Source organism: Nuphar pumila, chromosome 15 (assembly GCF_984573655.1).
Source record: "Nuphar pumila chromosome 15, dmNupPumi1.hap1.1, whole genome shotgun sequence".
In the NCBI taxonomy this organism is placed as follows: domain Eukaryota; kingdom Viridiplantae; phylum Streptophyta; class Magnoliopsida; order Nymphaeales; family Nymphaeaceae; genus Nuphar; species Nuphar pumila.
The window spans coordinates 23,333,282-23,354,409 of record NC_143263.1 but is presented as its reverse complement, the minus strand read 5'-3'; the positions used below and the strand labels follow the sequence as shown (position 1 = coordinate 23,354,409).

Genomic DNA, 21,128 nt, shown 5'->3' with positions numbered 1-21,128 from the left:
ATGTCAGAAATATTTCTCTTTCTCTTCCTAATTCCTCATTATCTTTAGTTGATGTTTACCATTCTCCCAGTATTGTTAAGAACATTGTTTTTGTTTTTAAACTTGTTGACGATACTAATTCTTCTATCGAATTTACTCCTTCTGTATGTGCCAAGGATCTTCTCACGAAGAAGACACTCGCTGAAAGAAAACGACAGGGGAACATGTACGTCTTCAAGGAGTCCCTTCCAATTCGTCATGCATCAATAAATTCACAGTCAGTTCGTTCAGTGTCGTTCAAAGATTGTTTTAGTTTATCCCAATGTAATAAGATAGAGATTTGGCATTGTCGCCTTGGTCATTGTAATCATTCATTTATTAAGAAGCTTGTGTCTAGTGGACTTCTGTTGCAGTCTAGTTTAAATGTTGAGACTGATTTTCCTCTTTGTTCTAGTTGTCAATTATGTAAGAGACATCTCCCATTTCATCAAATAAATCAAAGAGCTTTTGTGCCTTTTGAAATTGTCTATTCTGACGTCTAGGGACCTGCCCCACAACCCTCTTTATCGGGCAGCCGTTATTATGTTATTTTCATTGATAGTTACTCCAAATACACCTAGATTTATTTTATGAAACATAAATCTGAGGTTTTTACACTTTTTTTATTCTATGCTTTAGTCTGTAATCAATTTTTAACTAAAATTCAATATTTCCATTGTGATGGTGGAGGAGAGTACTTATCAAAGGAATTTACTGAATTTCTCTAAGATAATGAAATAGGTCACCGAATATCTTGCCCACACACACCACAACAAAATGGTGTGGCGGAAAGAAAACATCGACACATTGTAGAGAGTGCACTGAGTATGTTACATGACACTCACATTCCTCTAAACTCATGGACGGAAGCTTTTCATTCAACTGTCTATGTCATAAATCGACTGCCAATGAAATTACTATCAGATCAATCTCCTTGGGTTCACCCTAACTATAATGAGTTGCGAGTGTTTGGTTGTATCTGTTATGTTCATATTGACAGTTCTCAACGTGGTAAGTTTCAAAACAAAGCATGCAAGTGCAGGTTTGTTGGATATGTTGATCAGTACAAAGGATATTGATGTTATGACCCTACTACAAATCGTGTCAGAGTCTCACGAAATGTTGTGTTTGACGAGGCTCATAATGATGATTCAGTAAATGCAGAGAGACACAGTAAAGACGTTGAAAGTTATCAACCATGGCTCGTTGCTGAGGTGCTTGATCACATGGGAATGCATGATGAACCCTCATGTCACACCCTATCCGCAGAACGGAGTAGTACAAACGCCCACCCAGAAAAGGAAAGGCCAACAAACACACAAGGTATTTCTATTCCTGTCATTACATATGTTACCAAGTTTCAAGGGATTACTTATGTGCGGCAAAACAAAGACAATGTTCGACAACCTATCGTTCAACCTAGGAGACCTGAAAGGATTCGTCATCCTATTGAAAGATGGGTAAGTTATGACAATTTTTCTACAGACATACAGTTGTTTATCTCCCAGATTGAAAAGCATGATGAACCCATCAGTTTCTCTCAAGCATCTATGTCAATCAAATGGGTTGAGGCTATGAATGAAGAAATGCAAGCCTTACATGAGTGTGGAACTTGGGAGATTGTTCCTAGGCCATCAGACAAGAATGTGGTAGGCTCTAAGTGGGTCTATAAAATCAAGTATAAACCCGATGGATCCATTGAACGCTATAAGGCGAGGCTAGTAGCGAAAGTATTCACTCAAGAATACGAGCAAGATTATGACGAAAAATTTAGTCCTGTGATCAAGATGGGAACTATTCGATTAGTTTTGTCCTTATCAGTTCAGTATGAATGGACTCTAAGTCAACTTGATGTCAAAAATGCATTTTTACATGGCAGCCTCAAAGATGAGGTATATGGAGCAACCCTCTGGCTATACAGAACATAGCCCCAACACACATGTTTGCAAGCTACGAAGAGCCATCTATGGACTAAAGCAGGCCTCCCGCTCATGGTTTGATAGTTGCTCTATTGAAGTTCAGAAACATGGGTTCGTTCGATCTCATCTTGACCATTCACTTTTTATTTTTTGAGATCGTCATGTACACACCTTGATTCTTATATATGTGGACGATATCATCCTTACTGGGAACTCTAATGAACACATAAAAGCTACCAAGATCTTATTGAGTCGACAATTTAAGATGAAAGACTTGGGGTTTTGCGTTATTTTTTAGGGGTTGAAGTGGACCGACAAGATGGCACACTTTCATTATCTCAACACAAATATACTTTGGATTTGTTGAACAAGGCAGGCATGAAGGACTGTAAACCTCTATCCACCCCTAGTGTCCTTAATCATAAACTTGGATCCCAGGATAGAGACGCATATGAAGATTTCAAGCAATATCGAAGTCTTGTGGGTATGCTTCAATATCTCACCTTCACTAGACCAGACAGTGTGTATGCAGTGAATCAAGTTTCACAATTCATGCATGACCCCCGAACAAAGCATATGAACGCTGTCAAAAGAATTCTTCGATATCTAAAAGGAACTCTTGGAGATGGTCTAGTTTATCATCAGTCCAAGACTAAAGGGGAGAAACATACACTAGACGTATACACATATGCAGATTGGGCTGGAGACCCAGATGACAGGCGGTCGGTTTATGGATATTGTGCTTTTCTTGATGGAAACCTGATAGCGTGGAGTAGTAAGAAACAACGTGCAGTTGCACGATCTAGTACTGAAACTGAGTATCGGTCTATGGCGACTGCTACAACAGAAGCTACATGGCTGAGATACCTTTTGACTAAACTTAGCCAATCTATGCTACCCACCACTCTCTTGTGCGATAATCAAGGTGCCATACAGATTGCCTTTAATCCTATTCACCATAGTCACACAAAATATATAGAGATTGATCAACACTTCATTCAACAAAAAATTGAAGATAGAGAAATTGAACATGCTTATGTTCCTACGGCTGATCAAGTGGCAGATTTGTTCACTAAGGATCTTACCAGTATGCGTTTTTGGTTCTTGAAGAACAAGTTGTCAACTTGAGGGAGGGTATTGAGATTGTAATATACGGGTTTCTGGGCTGACAAACCCGACCCACGTTGTATCATATATATATAATACTGAAGATAGGGCACGCTCGATAATGTAGAGTTGCTCTAGTCATTGCCGCCTCTTCTTCTTGCAATGTTTCTCTCTTCTGCAGTGGATGAAGAACAAATCAAAGGTGCGTGATTTTGAACAGTCACTACGTCCGAGAAGAGTTTTTGCAAGGAACTATTGAATTGCCTTATGTGACTTTAGAGTGTCACCTGGTGGATTTCTTCACTAAGGCTTTGGCTTCACCTCAGTTTTCGTCTCTTCTTAGCAAACTTTCGGTGATCACACCGTAAGTTTGAGGAGTTTTAAATTGTATGTATATATATTATGTTTGTTGTTTTCTGTAAATTGAAATACCTGTTAGGGATATTTCAGTCATTTCCCTTGTAATTGGTGTTAGTCCTTTAGCTTTTCTTTCTTGTATTTTCCTTTTTATTTTTTGTATTTTTTTTTTATTGTTGGGTTGGTCCAATGACTAGATGGACCAGCCCCTTTGTGTATTCAAGTGCCTATTTAAAGGCATTCTGCATGTAGTTCGTTTATGCTTTTTTAAAGCATTTCTAAGTGAGAAGAACATGTTTTTTTGTCTTGTGCTTGCCCATAGTGGCTTTTGTTGTGTTCTTTTGATTGTATTGTCCCTTGGTGGACTAAGTGCTTGTGCACTCTTTTACCCTTATTGGGTTGTGTATTGTACTGCTCTTCTCACTAACCACATCACTTATATTAACCTATGCTTCAGGTACTGGTTGTATGCAGCTATAAAATGTAAGTGCTTGCTCGTGACTAATGATGAGATGAGGGATCATATATTTCAGATGCTAGGGGATGATTTCTTCCCCAGATGGAAAGAAAGACATCAGGTAAAACGACCTATACCTGCATTTGCTATCTTCTACTGTAAAATACTCAGCATGCTAGAATTGCATTTCCAACTTTGCATGATTTCAAATAAGAGTAAGATTTTTCTTAAGAATTCAACAAATTAGGTGAATCCTTCAGATAATTTCACCTACTTCAACGAAACAATGATCTTCATAATGCTCTCTACTGTTTCCATTCTTGTTTTGTGAACAGCTTGATGTGCTGCTCTTTTTTAATTTCATTTTTTTATCTAGCCTGATAACTCAGGAAGACTTTTGGATCACTTCAAGCTAATTACGTCTTATAAGATAAGGTTGACAATCAGAACACCTTAGATGGAGAAGTCTGGCTTCTCATTTTGTTTAGAAAAGCATATCATGTTTTCATAAGAGAATAACTGTCAACTGTGAGGAGATATATAAAGAGAAACACTGAAAGGAAAAACACAAAATTTCATGTTGTCAAAAGAGAACAGCTTTCAACTATGAGGAGATGCATAAAGAGAATTACTGATGGAACATTTTTTACTTCATATAGAAGGATAAAAACACAATTTCCTTGATTCCTTTTATTTTTTACTCTTCAAGGTCCACTTCAGTTTTAGTGACGTTGGCGTGGAATTCCACATGCCCCCAGCTTGCTCTGTTGTGGTTCAGGTAAGGAGCCAGTCCACTGTAATACCCTTCTTCCTTGTTTTATTATTTACTATACTCTTGTCAAATAAATAGACAAATGCTCAATTTGAAAAGCTGAGGCCCTATCTATCTATTTATCTGGGACCTGTATAGAAGACAAAACTCGAGATGGATAATGTGGGCAGTGAAAAATTTAGTCCAAATAAAGTGGTGATTCCTGGCTGGTATAAACCACCAACAGGAGTCATAATTTGTACACAATGATTTTTTAGCAAATGAGTGGAGCCTTTTTACGCTAATGCAGCCTAACTGAGTCATGTTGAGTTCAGGTTTGTCATGCCTCTTGGGTAAGCTCGAGCTTAGTTAGGTGACATTGACCAACTCCTGAGTTGATCAGAAAGCTTTTATTACTGAAGAAAGGTAGCTATTGGTTCTTTGTTTCACCATGGGAAAATGTTCTCAAATTGGCTACTGTGTCACAGGAATCAGAAGAAGGACATTGGCATGTTCCTGTTGCAGCAGAGCTTCGTGAATCTGAGAAAGAGAGAATTTGGCTATGTTTGACAAGGACGAAAAAAATAAATCCTGCACAGAAGTTGACCACAAATCCTGGAGGTGAATCTTACTGTAACTTGCATAGGGGTCAATGGGTCGGGTTTGGTTCGGACCCAGGTCGGATAGAGCCCAGATCTTATTTGAGATGCTGGTACCGGGTCCGGACTCGAGTCCAATTATCATAAGAGAAACCATACCCGGATCCTATAAGGATTACATGAACCAGATCCGGACCATACCTAGTAAAATAATATTTTTTTATCTTTTTTACATTGAAAATTTGTGGATCCTAGTTGGAACTTGGGTCGGGCCTGAGTCTAGTATGAAGTTTCACAAACCATACCAGACTCCATATATTAATCAGACCCTTTATGTCTGGCCTAGATTCTAATTGGGCCTCCTTGTTTATCACCAAACTCTGACCCTATAGGGTTTGGTCTGGGTCGGGTCTGGGTCAAACCTGACCCATTGACACCCCTAAACTTGGAGCAAATCAACTTAAGACAATTGTCTGTGTTCATTAAATCCCTTATTATCTTCCACATGGTATCATAAGAAAAAAGACCTTGAAAGTTCGACAGGAGTTATAGTCCTATAGAAGATCAAACAGTCACTGTCATTCTGCCAAGACAAACGGCACTTGGCAAGCATTACCATCCAGATCGAGATTCATCTATCTATGAGATGAAAGGCTGATAATTCCTTACATGATTGCCATTCATCTTGAGAATCAATTGGTTATGGGTATTCAGTACCAGACAGCTTGTGGATGCTATAAAAACCAGTGCTTTAGTCTACTCCAGATAGGGCCACCTAGTGATAGATGGGTGGGTGCAGTGTTAGGTACACTTACCGACGTTGGCCTAGAGACTTTTCCTATAGGTATACCACCAGTACCTCACAATGTACTTATGGTCTAAGTCACACGGACTCGGCTAAGGTCGACGCACCCGCGTCGACACGGGGCGGACACGGTCAACCAAGTGTCGGACTCGGTCAACGCACTGGGGCCGAGTCCGTCCACATTTTGGACTCTGTCAACTTTGACCGAGTCTATTTTTGTCTAGTTTTTAAGGCAAAAGACGTATAAAAACTAAAAAAAAAAATGATCTTTATACATATATATATATATAGCCGTGTCCCCTAATGGGCACAACTTTGACCGAGTCTTATTATTGTTATATATATATAGACGTGTCCCCGTGTCCAAAATTTTTGAAATTGCGTTGCACCCGTACCCGTACCCGTACCCGTACCCGCACCCATGTGACATAGCTTATGGTAAATGGGTCAGCTCGTCAGACACCACATACTAGTTGTAATGATCTTGTTCTCCAAGTTCTGTTTGTCTTTTATTCTGCTTGGATTCTAGATCTTAGCAGTGTCATGTGCTGGAGATGTCCTAGCGACCTGCTCAAGAAGCATGAACCGAGTTGGGACAAATTCTGTTGGTTGCTTGGAGTTGAAATTGAGCAACCATGGATTTGTTTGATGTGGAACTGCATGATTGGGTTCAACTCTTTAATACACTGAGGTTATGGTAGTAATCAACTTAGCACTTTCCTGGGCATATCGAACTGATGATCTTGCCATTTGACTAAATCACCTCTATAATTGAAGACTAACCAAAGCCTATTCCTGACATAGTTGCCAATCTCAACCTTTTACTACCAGATTCTAACAGTTTGTTCTTTTGGATCAGAGACCTGTACTAAACATAAGATGGATGATAGTGCTTCAGCATTTGGTGCCAGCAACAGTAGAAATACAAGTTCAGACACTTCTCAGAAATTGCCAAGTTTCTGCAATAAGCAAAATGAGGGACAATCTTTGCTGCCCTTAGTTTCACTACAACATGAGACAGTTGCATCTCAGATGCAGGCAGCTGAAGAGATTGCCGGATGTACTCTTGATTTTCAGATATGAGTAACAACATCGGTGGAGCACAACATTGATCTCACTTCATTACCTGTTCTCCTGTGTTATTATGTCAGTTGACGTAGGCTTTGATTTTTCTTATATTTTTGTTATACCTTCTGGCTAGGTGGTTGAAAACTACATGAAAGATTTACCAGGTCTTCTTCTACTGATTCTGATGAGTTTGCATTTTCCTTTTAAGGGATCAATCCTGAAGAATGTTCAAAACAAGAAGAGAACTCAGGAATTGATGTCTTGAAAATGGGTTCAGCAGCTTCAATAATTATCCTGTAATGGAGAGAAACTTGTTCCAATGGACTCAAGCTTTCCAATGACCACAGGATTCAAACTGTAGAAGGTTTGATCAATATATTGTTTAAGCTGGTTTTGGCAATGATGTGCTTCCATTGTATAAGCTTTCTCTTCCTATAAGCTACTCATGTTCTGAACCCAACAAGCTAGGGCATACCATTGGACACCCTTAACTGCCTTTTACTGTATATGTCACTGTCTTGATGATTGGAGCACTGTTGTTGGTTATCTTCATGAGAAATTAGAACTTTTGGAATTTTGTATGACCTTGCATAACTTTTCAGTGAAATCCATGGATATATGAATAAATAAATTTTGTTTTTGTTCATGATTTTTTTATTGTTGCATTCAATTGTGACTTGTAGAAGATTTTATCATAGTCCTTACCAGTTGACTGTAAGATGAGCTCATATAAAAATTAATATAAATAAATCGATTTGACATGTGAAAACCCCAGCTTCAGAATTTTTTGATACATTGTAATTTATTCTCACTTATTAGGTTAAAGGTATAATCTTGAGTAAGTTGGAGTGATGTAGTGTTTCTTCTTTTTTTGTAGTGGGGTCTCCTAAAAATGAAGCCTTCAAGAGATGAACCTACTACTTACAACATCAGTGCAAAAATCACCCTAGGATCTGGTAGAAAATGTGAATCATGTGACACATATGCTTGCAATAGGCCTACATTGTCTTTCTATGTCAGTTAAATGTCATGGTATGCGCAAAGGGTAGGCAACCCTTTCCAAAGTCAATGGTTAGTAACAACACTCGTCGGTGACCTTCAAAATATGGTTGGCTAAGCAAATTTTGGCCCTAAACAATGGCGTTTGTCAATTGTTGATACGTGTATTTATATGCTGGGTGAGTATGGTCATTTCAGTACTCATTATGATATCTAATGTGAGTGCATCGTTCATATAGGTCAGACCTCTATCATATCTTTTGTATGAAATAATTTAGTATGATATTAAATATATCAAGCTATTGAGTTCAAATCTTATTTTTTCAAATTGGTTATTAAGAAATTTTGATTTAAAATTAAAGTAGGGATATGCTTATAAATTTGTATTTTGCTGGTCTTTATTTTTTGTATCTCTAAAATGATAAAATCATTTTTAATAGTTCTTATTTTAAATTAGAAATTACTTAATGAGAATCGACCTTATCAAAATACAAAACTGTGGATATGCTGATTTTCCATCAAAATAAGTTTTTAAAAAAACAATATTTTTAAAATCAGATTTTGTGAAAATATGGGTGCTCAGCTTGCAAGTTGAATGCCTTTTCCCCCAAAGTGTCAAGGGATCAACTCTAACAAGATCAGATCTTCACATATTCAAGGTGTGCGTACCTCTCTTCACCTTCCTGAGAATAAGAAAACAAGACCTACAAAGTAGGAAGAGTTAGACAAATTGATCTAAAAGCAATAAATTCAGATAAAATAAGAAAATGAAGGAAGAAGGGACTCACCACAGGCTTAGGTAGTCATCCTAGACAAACTGGCGAGCATGGGATTAATATGACAGAGCTTTCGCAGGGTTGAGACTCTGTGAGCCTGGATCCGGCAGAATGGACCAAGTGGGCTAAGTAGGTTGACCTAGAACTAGTTAGACTGTGATAGTTAATTCAACAGAATAGGGTCGATTGGGTTAATATGGGCTCTCAGTGTTGCAAGGTCTCCTTACGCCGGTTTTAGATGGCTGGAATGAGAGGGGGAGGCCCTATTTTATAGAGTTTTGGGTGGATTTGGACTTCGAATCTCATATCCAAGGTTCGGTTCTAATGAATTTTGGACCTAACAATTCGGATCCAACTGCTGCACAACAACTGTGATATGATTGGTTAGCTAAACTGGGTGTCAAATTTTGATTGGTTGGAGTTACAAGGTTTATCCTAAAAAGTATTTTGATAATTGGGTAAAACTAGTTTTTGGCAGGTCGTGTGGGCTTGGTTTGGTTTAAGAAAAGCTTAAATCGTGAATTTTGATGGTTTTGGTAAGTGAGATAAGTTGTATCCTTATTTTCAGATGCATCCCAGGCCAAAATGGGTAACTCCTTGTCTAATGGCAAGACAAAATTCTTAACTCATCGTCCAACTCTGTCTAACGACAGGCAGACCTAGTCTGGTGACAAGCCAGGGTTTTGGACCTTTGTCCAACGACAATTTATCTTGTCTAACAACAATTCAAATGTGTTCAAGGACATGCATGTATCTGATTTTTGGACTTTTCAGTCATAAAGACAGAAAACTGCCTGGACCCTCTTTAATTGGGTCGAGTTCCATTAGAAGGAAAGAATTTATCCTGTACATGGTGTTTATATCCTGCATTGTCAAGGTGGTTTTGGGGAGAGGGTTGTGTATGTTCGCCCCCGATGATTCACTGAATCCCACGTCTGTGTTCGGGGCTTTGAATGAGCACCACGTATACAAGCACATGGGGCTCGTATTCCCGTGTATGTTGACATAACTTTGCATCGGACTCTGGTGTTGTTGCAAAGACTTAAGTACCCTTTATTGCTATTCTTCTCATAAAGTGATGGTTTGAGAAAATGACAAAAATGCCTTTCATTCAAAAAAGAAAAAACAAATAGTTCAAAAAAAGGACAAACATGTCCTCCATCCAGAAAGTCGAGGATGATGTTGACTCTTCAAAGTCTTCTTCTTTTTCTGTTCAAAAAAAGGACAAACATGTTTTCTTCTTCTTTCTCCGTAAAACACTATAAAACCCTTTCTCTCTCTAGAGAAGAAACATGTTCATCTTGTTCCGGTGACGGGTGTTCTACGAAATGTAAATCCCCCCTTCTGTAAGGGCAAAAGGCCATGAACACGTTGGGAGGAGCCCTCAGACCCCCCTTCTGTAAGGGTAAAAGCTCTGAATCAGACTCCATAACTCTTTAAGTTGAATGATGCTACCCACACTGGAAGGAGCTCTCAGACCCCCCTTTCTGTAAGGGTAAAAACTCTAAATCAGACTCTACAACTCTTCAACTCCAGGGAACGAGATGAACACCCGTCACCGGAACGACAGCTCCGCTGAGACCTCCTCACTAGGGAGAAGAAGACGACGTGGTGGAGCTTCTGCTGGCCATCCTCAACGCGACTGCACCGACTGGGTTGCTGTCGAGGAGGAGGGCGAGAACGGTGACTCTTAGCTTGGGCAATCTTTCTTTTGATGATTGTGGTTGTAATGTATCGTTGAAGTTAAAATGGGGAATGAAATGACAATAAAAATTGCTGAAAATTTACAGAAATAAACTAGACTCAATAACGAAGACACCACTTTTTACGGATTTGGAATATGACCTCCGGTTAGGGAGATATGACTCTGACAAGTTGGTCCTAATTTGCGGAAGACACTACAAATCGCTATAGCGATTTGCGGAAGACACTACAAATCGCTATAGCGATTTGCGGAAGACACTACAAATCGCAGATTTGGAATATGACCTCCGGTTAGGGAGATATGACCCTGACAAGTTGGTCCTAATTTGCGGAAGACACTACAAATCGCTATAGCGATTTGTGAATCGCTATAGCGATTTGCGGAAGACACTACAAATCGCTATAGCGATTTGCGGAAGACACTACAAATCGCTATAGCGTTTTGCGATTTACGGAAGACACTACAAATGCTACAAATTGTTGTAGGAAAGCCCGATAATACTACAAATCATTGTTGGAAGGCCCAAAAAAATTTTGGTCCGGAGGGCGCTGCCCCCCGAGCCCCCCGCCAGGGGCGGCCCCCCCTGGACCCCCGCCCGCTGATCGCGCAGCGGGATCCGCGCCGAGGGGGAGCCCCCGGACCCCCCTCCTGTAAGGGCAAAAACTCTAAATCAGGCACACAAGTAGAGAGAGAAGGGAGAGAGAGTGAGAGGGTTGGTGTTCATAGCCTTCTCCAGGAGGAACCCTTTACCTCTCTTGATTTCTTCTCTACAGAGAGAGAGGGTTTTACAGTGTTTTACGAAGAAGGAAGAAGAAGAAGATGACAATGCAGCAATATAGGATCGTCTGTTGGATGTGCACAGAAGTAGAGAGAGAAGGGAGAGAGAGTGAGAGGGTTGATGTTCATGGCCTTCTTCAGGAAGAACTCTTTATTTCCCTTGATTTCTTCTCTAGAGAGAGAAAGGGTTTTACAGTGTTTTACGGAGAAAGAAGAAGAAAACATGTTTGTCTTTTTTTTTAACAGAAAAAGAAGAAGACTTTGAAGAGTCAACATCATCCTCGACTTTCTGGATGGAGGACATGTTTGTCCTTTTTTTGAACTATTTGTTTTTTCTTTTTTGAATAAAAGGCATTTTTGTCATTTTCTCAAACCATCACTTTATGAGAAGAATAGCAATAAAGGGTACTTAAGTCTTTGCAACAACACCAGAGTCCGATGCAAAGTTATGTCAACATACACGGGAATACGAGCCCCATGTGCTTGTATACGTGGTGCTCATTCAAAGCCCCGAACACAGACGTGGGATTCAGTGAATCATCGGGGGGGGGAACATATAACCTGCTTTGGGTTTTGAGAAATTTATGTGGCAGAGAAATGTAAGGATATTGTATGGTACGTACTGTCCTGTACCAATCCATTTCTATTAATTTATTGTATATGCTACTGAGGCTTTGTAAACTTACTCAGTTGTGAACTTGTAGTTACTGCTTGAGTTTGAAGTTAAACTTTCAGCAATGTTTTTTGAGTTTCTTAAACAGGATCCACCATACAGTCGTGAACCATTGGCAGATAAGGTAGGCCGTTTTCTATCTTACTCTTACATTAAATAGACTCAAGTGGGGGTTTTGTGGACTTTTTCCCTAATATATGTGTGCCGGGTTGCAGATCTTTTTTTTATATTATCAAGCTGGGAGATTGAGGCGCCCTCATTTGCCTGCAACAGACATGACCTGCTCTGGTTACAATCAAAAATGCCAATCAGGGGGTTTATCTTTCCATGATACACAGTCCCCATCACTAATGATGAGTTTCATAAGCAGGCAAACCTTTACATCCGGATCCCTCACCCGAAAAATACACTTATGTAAGATTATATCCCTCGCTCTTCCATGACCTGGGAATCGAGATCTCCTCTCTTGAGCTGCCTTCATGCCCTGGATCCTGTCCTTGTTAGAATGGACCCAGACCTTCATGTGGGGCTCAGGAGCCATTTGGAGAAGTTCTTCCATTATCGGTATTTGGGGATAGATTAGGTCCTCAGGGAATTGGCCAGTGCCAATAGCCAAATGATGCCCTTGGTTGTCCCGCATCATATATGATATTCGAGTACTGCTGCCCACAGTTTGGGTAAGAATTTGAATATCCTGAATGTCCATGGAGAGGGGGGACCCACTGTTGAGGGATAATCTGAAAACGGTCCCAACATGATAGAAGAGTTCTCATATCATCCGACCAATCAAGTTTGAAGAAATTTTCCTTGCATGTGTTCCATAGGGCGCGTATTTGGGCTGCTAGAGAAATCTTCTCTTCACCATGAACCACTCTGTTGCGAAGTTCTCAGATGAACCATACAATCACATGAAAGGATTGGTTCCAACATCTCTACAGCCAGGGTGCTTTGAAGGACACCTGAAACCACCATTGTAGTTCCTGAATGAGTGATGGATTGAGCCTTTTGGACATGCCGAATCTTCCCATGTCACTGGACCACAGGTTGCTGGCCACAAGACATAGTAAGAATAGGTGATCATGATTTTCCTCACTGGTATAACAGAGTAGGCAGCGGTTGGCAATGGAGATGTCGATCCTTTGTAATCTATCATATGTGAGCAGTCTATTCTCACATGCTAAGAAAAAGTCCAAGTTACCCTCGGCAAATGATTTTTTATCCAAATATGTTTCTGCCACTGTTCCTCATTATATTTAGTGTGCAAGGCTTCCCAAATGAGTTTGCATTAAGCTCTGGAGCAATCAATATTGTTCCAAAGTAGAGTATCTGCCACACTAAAAATAGATGGAGGTTTCATCGATATGAGATGTAACCATTCCCATATATCTTCCCAGTGCTAATAGAGGGATAAGGCTTCAAAAACTGTGATGTGCATATCATAGTAGACCTCCCCGTATTGTTCATGGGTTATTTTGTCAACAAATCGGTGGTTGTTCTAAGGGTTTGTCCAAAATTTGGCGTTGGCACCATTGCCGACTTGTCGGTAAACCTCATAAGCAATTCTGTTCCATCCCCAATGTATTCCTTTCCATGCATAGGAGCCTCTCTGTGGAGTCTTATGGCACCACATGCTCTTTCGCCGAAGATATTTATGATGCAGAAACTGAGCACATCTAAATTTTGAAGTGATGCATTGGATCCCGAGGTAAGCTAGGCTTGCTTGATTAGTTTCTTTGATTCTACGTATTCCCACTCCTATTTTAGGTCGGCATATTTGGCTCCATTTAAGGAGATGTAGATTTAGAATGGGGCTTGCTCAGGACCACAGGAAATTGCAGAATAATCTTTCAAGCTTCATAATAACCGATGAAGGCAACTTAAAGCATAGGATCCAATGCAATGGGGTGCTGTTTGGGATATGTTTAATCAAGCAGACCCTCCCTGCATAAGATAAGGTGCGTGATTGCCATCCATCAATCTTCTTCCTTAGTAAGGAGATCATAACACCATTAGCCTTGAAGTTTCCCTGCGAATAGTGGGAGGCCCAGGTATCTAAAAGGCAGTGATCCAAGACTCTGTCCCAATATGGCATGAAGAGATTCCCTATCGCTCTGACTTAAATTGAGAGGTATGTACTCTGATTTGGTTGGGTTAGTTTTCATCCCTGCAAACTGCTCAAATTCTGCCAAAATGTGCTTGAAATATCTAACAGATGTAACATTAGCTTTGAGAAAGAAAGGATCATCATCAGCAAACATAAGCGAGGTGATGGGATCTCGACATTGAGGAATGACCAGTTGTTGGATGTGTTTCGCAATGAGATCAACTTGAATGCGGCGCTCCAAACATTCCATTACCACTAGAAATAGATAGGAGGAGAGAGGGTCTCCTTGTCGTATCCCTCAGGAACTAGGGAACATCTCTCCCGGGGATCCATTGAATAAAACTGCAAAACTTGCAGTTCAAACACACAAAATGGTTTTTTTCACCCAATCTAGATGGAACCTCAAATGACAGTCCTTTTTCCAGAAAGCATTAGTCCACCCGATCGTAGGCTTTGGTCATATCCAGTTTTAGACAGATGGGCAAAATTTCATAAGTAAAAAGAGTTAAGCATTTCATGGGCAAGGAGGATACTTTCATGAATGGTGCGACCCTGTAAGAAAGCTCCTTGATTAAGGGAGATGATTCTGGTAAGAATTTTCATTCGGTTTACCATGACCTTGGTTATGATTTATACAGAATATTGCATAGGGCTATAGGTCGGAATTCAGTGAAGCTGACAGGATTAGGAGACTTAGGAATGAGCACCAAGTGAGTGGCATTAAGTTTCCGTATCAACCGTCCTTTCAAGAAAAAATCTTGAATGGCTTTAGAGATGTCATCGCCCACAATGGGCCAGAAAACTTGAAAAAAGCATGTAGAAAATCCATCAGGCCCAGGGCCTTGTCCCCTTTCCTTTGGAATAGAGCAACCCAAATTTCTTCTTTGGTAACAGGTTGACAAGAGAGAGGTTCTCAGAATAAGACACTTGGGGACCAGGAGCCAGGGTAAAAAACGTACCTCCACCATGCACTTCTTTGGAGAGGAGCTGCTGGAAAAGATCCTTCCTGCCCGTTGCATTTGCTCAAAAGAGCGTAGGGATACACCTTCATAATCTATAGTATGAACGGTGTTCTGGGTCCGTCTATCCCGTACACGAGTGAAAGAAGAAGCTATTAGTGTCGCCTTTTAAAAGCCAAGATGTTCTAGATTTTTGCCTCCAATATGATTCCTCTTCCTTCAATGACATAGCTAATTGCTTATGAAGTTGAGGCTTCCGACTAATGGCTTCAGCATTCCCATTGACCATATTAGCAGCATTGGCTTCTAGGTGTTTCCGAGGGGCATTAACTTTTTGCTCCACATTGTCGACACAAGAGTGATTCCATTGACGAAGTTGGATTTGAATATCATAAAGTTTGTGCAATACCCTTTCCATAGGGAAGCCATATTGCGGAGTAGCGCAGTAGCATTCCACAATGGTCTTATACTGAGGGTGAAGCAGCCACATTTTGAAGAACCTAAATGGCTTGAATCCCGTACGGAAGGAGAGCAAGAGGGAGTAGAGCAAGGGCGAATGGTCAGACGTGGTGCGGGAAAGGATTTTGAGGGGAGTGGTTAGTGCACATTCCTTCAAGCCATTTCTGATTTACAAAAACCCAATCCAACTTACAGAAAATATGGTCTGTCCCTTTACAGTGATTAGAAGTGAATTTAGTTGAAGGATCTGCAATTTCGACTAACTCACCACTAGAGATAAAGTCATTGAACTGGACGCAGAAGCTGTGGAGAGGGGGGGGGCTCCCGTTTTGTCGTTATGAGAATGTACAACACTGAAATCACCAAGTGACATAGTGGGTTGTTGCTACATGTTAGTTCTCCAAGTGCAGTGCGGCGCAATGGGATTCCGTGGGCAGATACGTTCCAAACACAGCGAATTCCTTCTGCAGGGAGTTGTGAAAGACATTGAACTGGAGACAGTAATAGGAAGTGCTGGATGCAAACCGAGTGAGGGTTCCATAAGCAACATATTCGAATTTCTCATTTCATATCAGGTCTATTGAAGATAGTTGAGAAGGCATTGAATCTATTTAAAACCTATCGTAGCAGCTCTAAGGAGAGCTGAGAGTCAAGGATGATGGCTACATCGGGCTTGTGCTCAGTGAGAAGGTGCTGCAAGTCTCGCTGGGATATTTTATTTGCGAGGCCCCGAATATTACAGGACATTACTTTCATTGAGAACTCTTGGTCATGTCGGCTTCGTCCTTCGTCTCCTTTTGAGGTTCCAGAGACGGTATTGCTGCAGATTGTCTAGTGGCTGAGGCATTCTCGATATTTTCTATTCATTTCTCCAATTGCCCAGGAATTTGTTGCGGCGTCTTGACAGAACGTTTGGCCAATCTACGCGGGATTGTGAAGTCTCAAGCAAAGTTGGAAATATCACAGGGAGTCATTCTCTTCCCTCCTTTGAATGGGCTGTGTTTGTTTATTGCTAACCCAATTTGGTGCATATGAGGTGCGGTCAGTAATGGTTGAAATGAACTCGGAGGCCAAACAGTGAGCCAAGTAAATGCATTCATATATATTTAGAGATTAACTACACGATGCATGACCTCATGCGATAGACAAGTTACAAATGACAAAAAAAAACCTCATGTACTCTGGAACGTGTGCGCTCGTTGAACCCCTCACAGTGGACGTGCACAGCATCTTCTCTTTGATAGATCAACTAATTTGATGTAGACTTTGGAAATTATGACAAAAAAATTTAGTATTGACTTATCTTTGCTAATCACCAGGAGTTCCTCGTTCTGAACGCAACTTGGCTCCTCTTGAGCTTCTTCATTTTCCAAGATCAATTCACCTTTCTCAATACGGTCCAAGATTATGTGCTTATGAGGGATACACTTTTCAGCTTGTCTGTAAAATTTTGTGTGGTCCCTTCCTTTTCATTTGAAGAGGATTTGATGCTTTAGGCAATTAAAAATCCTTATTTTGTAGCAAAATATCCAAGACTTGAAATTGAATTTGCTAGATCTTATTGAACTCTCTGTCATTAGGTCATCTTGGATTTTGGGCTTGCCCTTAGTTTTGTTTAGGAGACATAAACTTTTTTTTTCTCTTTGAGAAGTAGCCATACTAACTTGGGCTTTCAGTGATTCTTCTTTTTCACATTTGTCCCTCTTAAATCTAGTATTGACCATAATTTTATCATACATGCTTCTTTTAATGTCCATCCAAGTGGCAACATCAATTAAATCCATAAAAGCTTCACACCTTTGAGTAGTCAAGAGGCCCTTGAGGAGTTTATTGAAATTGTTCATAATAAGGGCAATGGCATGGGACTCTCAACTCGGGTCTTTCATGAGATGATGTTTGATCTCCAATGGATGGTTGATGAGGTTTTGAGTGTCCTCATCCTTCTTCTGCTTGAGATCGTAATCATTGGTAGAGTATCTATATTGTATTTGAATCTCTCAATGAATAGGTTCATGAGGGGCTGAAATCATTTAATCTGATGAACATCCAGAGTAGAAAACCAAGACAGAGCGTCATCTTCAAGACTCCTCAGAAACCATCTGATCAAGGCCCAATCATTGTTGAGACAATCAGAACAGGTATCCAAGAACATGGTGATATGAGTATGGGGATTTCGGTTCTGTTGAATTTAATAAGCTTTTGAGAGGTAAGATCCAAAGGTTTACTATCTTGACTAAGGGCTAAATCCTGGATCTCATATAGTCTCCTTTTTCCTTTAGCTCCCTTCATCTGGTGGGTCACATTTTGGAGTTCCTCTTTGAGGTTTGGACTTGCTCTTCATACTCATTGCAAGAGGTAATTCTGCCTATTGGGATTACTATTTTTTCCACACTAGCAGGTTTGATCTTTTTGACAGGTGCAGCTTGACTTCTTTGCTTATGGACCTACTTGTATCCTCTTAACTTAGCCGCATTCTATAGGAGCTTTTATTGTAGCTCCTGTACTATTGTAGCTCCTGTACTATCAACCTCAATGTGGCATTGGAGTTTTCTACTTCTTCCAAAATGGATCCTCTTGAGACTTCGTAACTGGTACGATCGGTTGTTCAGGACTGTCAAAAACAACTTCGATCGAACCTGAATCTGAACGGTGTCCCTTTGAAACAAATGGGAAACCCCACCTCGTTGAGGGAAGCCTCCCCTACGAGCTATGATTGCAAAGGGGGGTTTCATAGGTGGGGATCACCTGCGCGTTGAGGTGCCCGATGTAGGTGAAACCAAAATATGAAGGTTTCGCGTGTGAGGCCCCCGACGGAGTGCGCGCGGTGTATGGATGCCCACACATTGAGGCGCGCGGCGGCAGAGTGAATGCACGAAGCGGTGCATGAGGAAGTGTGTGTAAAGCAGGGATGGTCGTGGATTGAGGTGCGCGGTGGATGAAGCAGGCACGCAGCAACAGAGGCTCGTGCAGGCTGGGAAAGTTGCGCGTTGAACAAAAGTTAAAATATAATAAGAAATAGATTACATAACTAAAATATACATAACTGATTACATCATTATCATTGGTATGTACAAGGATAGGGAAAAACTGATAAGGGGTGGGAGAAAAAACAAAAAATGAAAAAAGAGAGAGGGGGCAACTGTATCGCGCGCGCACGAGAGAGAGAGAATGTTGTATCACGTGAGAGAGGAGAGAAGAGAGAAGAAGAGAATGAGAGAGAGAGAGAAATTGTACCTATTTCAGGTCTCCACCATGAGAGAGAATGTTGTGTCGTGAGGGAGAGAAGGCTGTGAGAAAAAAACAAAGATAGGGTGAGAAAAAAAGTAAAAGAAAAACATAAAAGGGGTCAGTAGGGCTTTGTTTAAGCCCTAATTTTTCATAGTGTTGTTGGGCACCTTCAACGTGTGAACTTACTTGATATTTTTCATCAACCTTGGACTCTTGCTTGATCTCAATCCCATCTAACGTCTCATTTTGCTGGATGAATCAGGATTTGGTGGATCCAAAACTGATCCTTTAACAAGTATTATTGCAGAGTTGAAATATTTAGGTCAATTATTACATGACCATAATGAATATTAAATTTCTTTTAAACCCCAGCCTTACGGGTTTGTTATCATAGTTGTTTCCTCGCATTGCAATGTTATAAAATTTAACAAAAATTTATTTTGCAACAGCATGATGACTTTATTGGTTGAGATAGAATTATTACAAAATATAACAATATTGCACGTTACCACATTGCTTGAAACCGAACATTGGCTTACATGTAGACATTAAATGAATTAACTGATTTATTTTGTGTTTTTATGAACACGATCATATCCAAAGTATGTGATTGTATATCACACAGTAGGTTACAGTTTTAATTAATTTATATTTTTATATATTTTGAGTTCCATTGAAATCAAATAATCTCATGTTTAGTTAATCATAGAACATTTTTTATTATTAAATAATATTATTTGTAAAATCATACCTTTTGGTAAGTCCTATTGGTTTTCATAGATCCTGACCTACCACATTTTTTTCGAACAAGGACACTATACAATTTCCAGCATAGTTTTAAATCCCCAGTGACTCATCCATGATTCACTCGCGGCCGGGTCATGTTAACTTTATATTTTATATAAAATATGTAATATATATATATATATTAGTATATATATTAGTATATTATTAATATATTATATATAATATGTATTGTATGTTATTTTTATAATATGTTTAATGTATACTTTTATTATTATACGTATAACCATCTTTTTATGTATAATATACATAATATTTATATTATATTTCATATAATATATGTAATTATATACAATATATATATATATATATATATATATATATATATATATATATATATATGACTTGGTTGAGTCATGCTAAAACTCAGCTGACGCGGGCGGAGTTATGCTGATTTCCAGGTCATTCACTGGCTTGAGTCAGTAAGTGACCGAGCCAAACTGAGTCACTGGGTTGACTCAGCGAGTTTTTGAACCTGGTTTCCAGTTTATCCAAGAGGATTGGTCTAGTTAAATTCAGTTCTTTGTGTTGTCCTTTTAAATTCATTTTGAATTTGAAACCAAGTCCATACTGGGTTCAAGTTGCATCAGTCATTAGATCACACTTGTTTTTGGAATACCTCCCAAGGTTAGATTCTTTAGGTTGCTCCTAACGGCAGAGGTGTCTCAGTATAATTGCAAGGATCAATTTATTTTTATCCTTCTTCCACGCCTGGGCCTCAAGGGCCTATTAAATGCCGCCACTGAAATGAGCCATCCAGTTGCACGCCCCCCAACGGCTAAGCCAGATAATAGTTTCAGTAACTTTTTCCCTTGCATTTTAAACCTGCAAGTAGATTCATTCAAGCAGTTGCCATCTTTGCCCAACTCCAACGGCTAATCCAGATTCATTCAGGATTCAGATATGACAGCTGCACCAGCAAATTCGTATCATCTTTAACTGAGGCTGCTCTTACTTCCAATTGGAATGGTTTCTATCAGACCATTTCACCGGCCTGGCTACCACAAAAAGAAACAAGAACTACGAAAAATCCTGTTTCACTATCAGGACATAGCACTATCAAGTATACTTGGTGCTATTAAATCAACATGTAAGAAAAACTTAGATGACCAGTTGACATGAAAAAACAACTGATCAACTTCAAGAGAATTACGCCGACTCTTCTCAAGTGGAGTTCTCTTTGAGTCTTTGGTGACGATTGGACATGGACTATGCCAAGGACTTCACTGGAGCTTGAACGCTTTGGCCATGCACATCTTGAGAAAATGCATCAGGAGACCACAAGTACACGGTTTCCGTTTTCAGATTTATTTTTGACAGTTACAGAACTTTTCCATATTTTGTTTGTATCAAAACAAAATACAGAGAGGATGGCAGTGGAACTTCTGTAACTGGCATACCACAGTCCCTAGAAGACTTCGCCTGAACAGAGCTGGATCCCAGTTGAGTAAACATACTAAGCGTGAAGCCTATCAGCTTGGATTTCACAACGAGCCGTATGCATTTCAACAACACACTTAAGATCATGATAGGCCATACACCAACTTGAACAACAGAAGCAAA

At 39.9% G+C, this 21,128-nt stretch overlaps 1 protein-coding gene across 2 annotated transcripts in view; it reads left to right on the top strand.

Moving 5' to 3' along the window:
• The window catches only part of LOC149814802 (uncharacterized), a 35,736-nt gene extending 28,011 nt beyond the window's left edge, over positions 1-7,725 (top strand). The window contains exons 4-8 of one of the 2 annotated variants that reach the window (XR_016427845.1): positions 3,859-3,979; positions 4,568-4,636; positions 5,098-5,230; positions 6,873-7,159; positions 7,290-7,725. Coding sequence is in view for 1 of the 2 variants with exons in the window: in XM_089988519.1 (XP_089844645.1) it covers positions 3,859-3,979; positions 4,568-4,636; positions 5,098-5,230; positions 6,873-7,096 (547 nt within the window). In the remaining variant the exon portion in view is untranslated. Of the gene's footprint in view, positions 1-3,858; positions 3,980-4,567; positions 4,637-5,097; positions 5,231-6,872 lie in introns of both variants that reach the window. The other variant, XM_089988519.1, reaches the window with a different exon arrangement.
• The last annotated feature ends 13,403 nt before the right edge of the window (positions 7,726-21,128 follow it).